The sequence below is a fragment of the Plasmodium gonderi genome (assembly GCF_002157705.1).
Source record: "Plasmodium gonderi DNA, contig: Pgo-contig_76, whole genome shotgun sequence".
Classification (NCBI taxonomy): domain Eukaryota; phylum Apicomplexa; class Aconoidasida; order Haemosporida; family Plasmodiidae; genus Plasmodium; species Plasmodium gonderi.
In genome coordinates, this window is record NW_021629009.1 from 21148 (window position 1) to 30836 (window position 9689).

At 19.9% G+C, this 9689-nt stretch overlaps 1 protein-coding gene across 1 annotated transcript; it reads left to right on the forward strand.

Moving 5' to 3' along the window:
• Positions 1-8007: 8007 nt before the first annotated feature.
• PGO_000825 (variable surface protein) lies at positions 8008-9331 on the forward strand (the record flags this gene model as incomplete). The annotated part of the gene is made up of 3 exons (XM_028690842.1): positions 8008-8082; positions 8175-9041; positions 9167-9331. The coding sequence occupies 3 exons, from the start codon at positions 8008-8010 to the stop codon at positions 9329-9331; spliced, it is 1107 nt and encodes a 368-aa protein (XP_028546643.1).
• Between the last annotated feature and the right edge of the window lie 358 nt (positions 9332-9689).

Genomic DNA, 9689 nt, shown 5'->3' on the forward strand with positions numbered 1-9689 from the left:
AATATATATAAAGGAATGAATAGTAATAAAGAAAACGTAGATATTCTATGGAGTAATAATATATTATTTAGGTGAACTCTGCAGATATATTTAAATAATCTTCTAAAATATTATATATTTTAGCAACAAATTAACATGACATTATGCTTAATCCTCATATGTTAAAATATTTTATTTTGCATATATTATAAATTAATTGATATGTGGTCTACATTAAGTGAAATATCAAAAAAATTATTTCAATTATATTTTCCTTCAGATTAATTCCATATATTAGTGCTATATATATTTTTTTTTTCTTCATATACTCATCCAATATAGATATTTATACATTGTATAGCTTAGTATATTATATTTTTGTTTTTTATAGAGCTCAGTCATGTATACATTTTATAAAATATATGATATAAATAAGTATTTTATTAATATAAGCTAATTCCTTATTATTTTTTGCCGAATAAAAAAATTATTCTTATTGCACAATGATAAATATATTTGGTACACATAAATCAATATAAATAATAGAATTTTTCATCGCTTTCAATAAATATAATAAATGAGCCAGGGAAAAACGAATCTTTGAAAAATTATTTTACGATAATGAAATATAAGAAATTAATATGAATTAAAAAAAAAAAATGAATGCAATATATCCATGAAATATATTAAATGTACAATTTTTAAATATAATAGATATACATGTTTCAGTAAAATACTTAAATAAAACATATTTTTCATTAGTTCGATAAAATAATTAAACTGATGTTGTTATATAAACATAATAAATATATAATACATCATATAATCAAAATTATAGAATAAAGTGAATCTATAAAAAAAAAAAATCACTGTCGTTTTTATTGCTGTAATATTAGTGTAATGAGTTCTTATTATTAAATACACAAAATAAATAATTTTGTTTATTATTCATATATTTTATACAATAGAAAAAAATATAAAAATATTTATTATTATTTAGAAAAAATAAAAATATATATTAACTTCAGCACACATAACAGCAAAAATAATATATATATAATAACACATATGAATGAAAAAGCACTGAACTCTAAAACCTAAAAAAAGAAAACCTAGTAAAAAATATATATTTACATATTTAATTATAAAAATATAGATTTGTGTATAAGTATATATATTTTTTCGTTTATAGCATATTTTATATTTATTATAACTATATTTCAATTATATATATATATATTGTGTTATTAAAAATAGTATTATCTTGTCCGGGCATTCACTTGTATGCCTAGTATAACCTTATTATAAAATATTATATTTTCATTTTAGATATAAATATATTGAAGTTATTGTAATTGGAATAAAAATATATTTATTACGTAAATTACTGTTACATTTTAAATCACAGGGAACAGATTTATCAATTTTTAATTTTAATAGTGAATATGGAAAATTAAAGCTAGAAACTTCTGCTTATTGTAATGGAAACGATGAAGATGAAATATATGAAGAATTAAAAAAATATATAATTATTAATAAGATTTCAAAGCAACTTAGAAATGCTATGTGCTTTTTGCGTTATAATGCCGAAACGAAAATTGTTAATAAACTTAGTAATATATTTTACCTCTGGTTGGGATATAATATAACTGATGTCATATCTGGTGATCATGAATTTAATTCATTTATATCTATATTTTATGGTATACTAAATAAAGATTATGATACACATAAATTTGAAGAACCTGTAACCTCTAATACTGTAGAAAATTTAAAAAAAATTAAATTATTTCATGATTATTTTATACTTCATGCAAAAATTGAATATGTCCTTAATCAGTTAGATCATTTATGTTCCATGATATAGCTTGAATACGTTCAAAGTGCGATTTCCGCGTACAATAAAATATACGAAGAGTGCATCAACAGTACTGACAAAGGTTATTGTAAAATATATGAGAACATAAAAGCTGAATACCCAAATATAACAAACAAATTAAGTGAACTACAATGTAAAGAAAATGTAAAACCACAAGTAGAATCAAAATTAGTAGAAACTGCTCAATCCGGAGATTTATTAGGAGCAGAAAATATATTACCTCCTATCGGTGAAACTCGACATTCATCCTATAAATATATATATATTACACTTTTACCTGTATTGACTATATCTCTTGTATTACCTTTTTCAAATAGAGTATATATAAAAAATTTTTTAAATGTGACGATTATATTCAAGCACAAATATTAAATTATAAATACAGATAAAATTATAAAATACATTAAAAATAAATTTTTTGCGCATGTAATTTTTTCATTAGTTTAGTCCAATTGCCAAGAGGTTAAAAAAATTATTTAGATATAAGGAAAAATTGTGGTCTAAAATAAAAAAATCATGGAGAGAATGATTTGGAGAAAATTTTTAGGAATCTTCTTCACGATATTATAATAGTAATATTTTTAAAATACCTTATTCCTCTGAATGATATTCCATAATATTTATTATCCGATATTATTTGAAATTATATTTTAGCATGCACGACAGGAATCACTTTGATAAAAGGGTAAGATAATTATAGATTAAAATTTTTATTTGAGGGTTCAGTGTATATGGTTTAGGATTATGTGTTTACTGTATATTATTTATAATTACATAATTTTAATTAGGATTTAGTATAAGTTCACAAGATATTTTGGAGAAATATTCAATAAATGTATTATTTATATACATTAAGTTCAATATTATGAATTATATTATATGTTGCATATTGGTATATATGTATAATATTAGAACAATATATATTTATTTTTCTCCTGTATATGAGTTAATAAAAGACATTAAATAAATTAATAAAATATATATATAAAGACAAGATCAATATATAGAGTTTTGTTTATTTGTAGGCACAATTAATAAATTTACTGTTTTATTCTTTAATTGTTAAAATTTCATTAATAAGCATTAATATAATAAAATAATACTAATAAATCTTTTATATCAGTATATGAAGTTATTATTTTTTTTATTATATTATAATTAAGAAAATTTTATTTTTTTGAATTTTCTATTTATTCTATTATTATTTTATCTAGTTGTTATTTCGAAAAATAATTTTTTTATATACCCTATATATATATAAATTCATTAACTTTATTTACTATATATATGTTAAACAATATATTATTTTTAAGAATTAATAATTTTTAATGTTATATATGTTATTTTTAAAATAAAATATTAACTTTTTATAAAATAGATAATATAAAATATTTAATTTATTTACATTTATATTTTTGAATTATTCATGAATGTACTCCCTATGTATATTTTATTATTATATAAACTTATTCTTTTACATTTCCAGTAATCAAAATGTAATATTTTGTATAGGAAATAAAATAAAATATGTAATATATATCCCTTTGTAAAAATAATATTGGTAATTAACAGTTAAATTTATATGCATATTGTAATCACACAAATTATTTTATTCATAATATGATTTGTACATTAAAATTTTAAATTTACTGTATATGCGATATAGATGATTTTCATTATAAAACATAATCATGAATAAAATATAGATATTATTTTTTGAAAATATTGTTTTAGTGAATAATTTATTTAAATATAAAACATATAAGAAGAAAAGAAATTTGCGTACAAGCAATTTTGATATTATGTAAATAGCATAAATAGACATAATTTTTCACAAAGTTTTTGAGAAAAAGCTTTTTATTGTATGATAATAATTAAGAGAAATTTTTGCTTTTCTTTGTTGTGAGTAATAATAATACTACAAAATTACTCAATATAAATAAAAATAATGGGTCTTATATTCAATTACTACAATAATTAACACTATATTTATTATGAATAAATTCTGTGCGTAATGAAGTATTACATGTTTGAATTATAAAAGAATATGCATATATTATATAAGTAAATAAATGTTAATGCGTATTATCATTAATAACTAAATTATGATAAAAACCTGAAAAAATATATTTCTTGGGAGGAAATTATTATAATATAGTAGTATTTACTGAATTTGGGTAAATAAATAAAAAGTTAGCTTGAAATATTAAAATTTATAGTTATATTATCTATGATTATTTTGATTTATGAATATGTATTATGCCATCTTAGATAAAGTAAATTATAAGCTACATCTATTTGTTTTATATTCATTGATGTATTTCAATATAGGACATTTTATTTAATATTATAATAAAAAATTAATACATGTAAATGTACTGATAAAAAAATATATATACTATTATTTTATTATAGCATACTGTTCTTCTTTTAAATTTTATTCTTATTTAAATTGCATAATAGACTGAATTTTTTATAATTAAAATTATAGACAAAGTATTATATAACTAATAAAAAAAATTTATATATAATTAAAAGAAGTAGTTTATTAAATATAGAATATTAAATAGAAATGAAAAAATATACGTATTAATAATATATAAATTTATTAAATAATTAACATAAATTGGGTATTATAAAATATTAAATATTTTTATTATGATAGATAATGTACTAGTACTATTGGTTATAGTCAATACATATTAGAAAAAAGAGCGTTATTAGAAATATATATATTTAGCATAATAGGAAATGTTAATAAATATATAAACATTTTGATCTATATAAAATTAGTTACATATAATATTATTCTCTCTACATTTCTCTTTAATGTTGTTTTGTATAAGAATATATGTGAATTTGCAAAAGAATGTATAATTAACCTTATTTATTAATAAATGAATCATTAAAATACATAGATTAATAAGGGTAAACCGAATATATACACCAAAAACTATACATTCAATTGTGCACCCAAAATCCTGCAATATAACCTGAACAAAAAGCATAAATATACACACAAACCAATAAAAATATATAATAATTCAAATAACAGGAACTCTAACTTAAATATTATAATAAAACCTAACATTAATCTTACACCATGAACGCTATACCTAAGACTATTTATACAACCGAGAGTCCTTATGTGTAATAATAATCACAATATATTTTTTTTTCACCATTTCATCAATTTTTTTTAAAGAATAAAACATGAACACTAAATCCTTGTATATTCCGAATTTGTGTAAAAATGATCAGAAATATTTTTTATCGAAAAGATTATGTAAAGATGATCATTTAAATCTGATACTCTAAAATGACGCTTCATAAAGAAGAAAATTCTAAAAATATATAGATACTATATAATGATTGTGGATTGGGGGTTAATTACCATGTATACTGCAGATTTTATGGAGTTAAATTAGCGTTTATTGTTTTAGAAATTTCAACAACAGTGTTGTCACAACTCCATGTTACCCCGGATACATTTTGAGGAATGGAAATTTCTTTTATAGGTACAATGTTGATAAAGCTATATAAAAAATTACACTTACAAATTTATACATTCTCTGACTGAAGTGGAATAATGTAATTATTAAAATAAATTAACATGGAAATGATTACATATATTTTCTATTTTCTCAATGTATTAGAGCTTCTTTAGATGAACCAAGTTTAAACAAATAAAATTAAAGTAAAAAAGTGATAACCAAAGAATTTTATAAAAAATATAAATTATAACGATCATCTTGAGATTTAGAACAAACTAATGTAATATACCTCAAGTGAAAATATATCTTTGTTATCGTCTAACATTTTATTTGTGGCTTCATAAAATTTAAGCATTCGGTTATTTTGAACAACATAATTATTTGAGACAAAAAAAAAAATATATGTATATTTGCTCCATAATTGGAAATAAAACAAAATTTTTAAACTAATATATTATTAAAAATATATCTTATATATAGACAATTCGTAATTTTATAATTATCTACATTTATGTCTTGCGTAGATATAATAATTTACAACATAAAAAAAAAAATGTTGATTATAGAGTAAATGAGTAAAATATGTATAACTGTTTATATGATTATATTATTCTGAGTATTTAGAATAATTCAAATTTTATATATATAAAAAATATGAATATATATTAGACGAAAAAATATCAACAAATATATATATAAATAATTTTTTTGTCACTTTTTAGAATAGAGAAAATATATGCTATACATTTGAAAATTTATATCATTTTTATAATATAAATGCTAATGAATATAAATGTAATATTTTTAAAAGTTTATAATAATAAAATATTAGAGAAAAATTAAAAAATAATTAATTGTATAAAGAATGAAAAATATTCTTTTTAAATAATTCATCAGAAAAATATACATTCTATTTATATTATAAAAAATTTGAAATGTATTTTCTGTATTTTCTGGGAATATGAATTTCTAACCATTACAAATAATAAGATGTTATTCCCTTGTATTATTCTTTCAATAGGTATTCTATATATAACAATGTGTCTTCTGTTTCATTATACTTTTGTATGTTTAATGACTATATATTTTCTAAAAAATGTGTATTCTTTTATATATTTCATTTTATAGTTCCACTAATATTCATTTGAATAAACAAAAACAACTTGACAAACATTGATTCTGTTTGTATTAAATAAAAATCATATTTATTGCCTAACATATATGTATATTTTAATGAATATAAACAATTAGTTTAATATATAAATAGATAATTTGAATAAAAATATATTCGCCAAATGTAAAAGAAAATATATTCTACGATGTCCTAAAATTGAAAAAAAAAAAATGTATATATAGATATATGTTGTATGTAATTATCCTTATATTTAATATATGCAATAGAAATAAGAAATTATAAAATATTGTATATATAAATAATACATAATAATAATATATATTTCACTCTGTATTAACTTTAATATCATGTCTTTGTTTTTATCAAAATAATATTACCAAAATACGTGTAAAATTATCATTTGTCATACAACAACACTAGGTTTAATATATATATGTAATTTTATAATATTTATTTACAATCAACAATATAATCTTGTTAATATCATATAACATTAGTCGATTTTCATGTATTATTTTTAGGATGTATATATATTTATTTAAATAAAACAGTTCATTTTATAAATCTATTGATAATTAATTATAATGTAAAAAATAAATGTTATATTTTATACCTGCATTAAATGAATTACAAAAACTGAAAATAGACATTTAATAATGTGTAAGAAAATATTTAAATTCCATATATTTAAAAAAAAACATTCAAAATATTATAATGTGCATTAATTCATGTCTCCGTAATTGCATTTATGATAACATCTCTAAATATTTAAATATTTCATAATCCTCAAAACCTGTGCACTAAAAGTGGGATTGTTTATGTTTACCCCAACTGGGGATATTAGATCCTTCAGTAAATATTATATTTTTGAAAGTTTTTTACAATGCTTAGTTTTATTCTTTATCCGCTATAAAAATTTATACATATAATTGCACTATAATTTTATCACTAATAAGTTTGTTAGAATACATAAATTAAACCCTTTATATTTTTTAACCATGTAAATTAATAGAAAACATACTTATGAATCGATATAATAGATATTTTCATTTATAATGTAATATAAATATTGATTAATGAACTATATATTTTCCTCATTTCAGTTGCGTATGTACTTATATTTATTTAATTCATGTATTATATATTAGACATTTAATAAAAATATATATAAATTAATATTAATTATTTGTACGTTCCTACAGTTTATAAAAATAATTTTTACGAATATTCGTATAGAAACTCATTATTATTTACTTTAATATGATTTAATTACAAGGAGAATTATATTCATTTACACTTTTAATAATGTACATACAAGGATTTTTTAATTTTATTATGTAAATAAAAGAATATGTAGCATAGGTTATTTAGGTATTTGGATATTAAAAAAATCCAAAGAATTATAAAACATAATGAATCTTAATATATATTAGTTAGTTAAAAAATTTTTGCCTTAATGAGAAGATTTTTTTTTTATAAATATTGAATATCTTTTAAAAATCATATTTTATGTATTTTAAATGATTCCTTTAAATGAAGAAACCTGGAAACAATATGATGTAATGTTAATCAATTATAAACATTTTTTTTTGCATGTATTAAATGTTACATCTAGTATATAAAACATTTTAATTCATTTTTTTATGTAATATATTTAATTTTTCTTTGCATGGTAATTTTTATTTAGCAATTAACTGTACCATTTGGGCTATATTTAACTTCCGAGGATTTCTATGAAAGAATAGAAAATGTACAAAATTTAAGTGAGTTTTCTGCACGATGTGAACACTTACGAACTATGAAAAATGGTATGAATGTTAGGAATGCTTGTGTAAAGCTATTAAAATATTTAAAATATAATGCAGAAAGTTTAAATAAACGTGATGCCTATGATGTATGCGAACTTTTAAATTATTGGTTAATCGCTAGATTAAGTGCCAATGTAGGTTACAATGATAAGGAACAAACAATAGATGCTTTTGCAGCAATTGCAAACATATGGAATGAATTTACTTCAGATGTATTAAAGAAGCCTTATCATGAATCATGTAATCCTCTTATGAGTATTATTGGTCTTCGTGACTGGAGACAGAGGAAAGATGTGTATGAATACTATGTTAATTATGAGTACCTTAAAGGTATGTCTAGAATACAAAAAAGTCATAAGGGTTACTGTACATACATTAGAAACAAAGTTTCATTATATAGTTATTTTGATCATACTTGTAAATCAGATGAAACACAATTTTGTACAGTATTTCAAACTAAATATAAAGATTGTGACCCACATAATCTTTTACTTGACTTTCAATGTGAGGAAGAAATGAATATGCGAATGTTAGAAGCATCACCAGACTTACAATTACACGAAGATACGTATTTACAAGGCAAAATATCTGAAATTAAAATTCAACCTTCAGGGTTGACCATTGAAGGAACACAAACTGTTAAAGTTTTACAGTCAACATCTAATAGTTTAATCCCTTTGAAAAAAGCAGGGGGGGTACTTATGGGAATCGTTGCTATATCTATGATTTATGGGTTTTTACATAAAGTAAATAAGAGGCCCATTAAATTACATCAATAATATATATTTGTTTAAAACTTACATTCCCTATATAGCTGTCAATAATAATTAAATATATTTAGTATTTTATATAATATTTATTTCTATAAAAGTTTAAACCCTTAGGATTTTGGATCAATAAAAGATTTGCTAATAAAAATTATTCTAGAATCAATGTAATTTCTGAGTTTAATGATGCATTTGATTATGCACAAGAATCACATAATCCGTATTACATCTTTAAGGATGAACATTATATAGGATATCACACGGATTAAATTCATTTATAATCAGATATATAATAGGTCAATTTAGTAAAAATATATGTGAAAAAGCAGAAAATATATTTCCTAAAAAATAATTCTGTTGATAGGTGTAAAAATTTGTATAATAAATAAAATAGTATATTCTTGAATCTCTATATTCCATGAATATTTGCATATACAATAAGAATGAAAGATACAAAAATTAAGATTAAATTATACACATATAAATAATAAACGGTCGAAATGTATAATTACAAAAATATATAAATTATATAAGAGAAAAAATTTTTACTTAACGCAGAAATTTTTATTTTATATATATAATTTTTTCGCCTAAAAGGTAAATGAGTTACTTTACAAAAAGGCATCT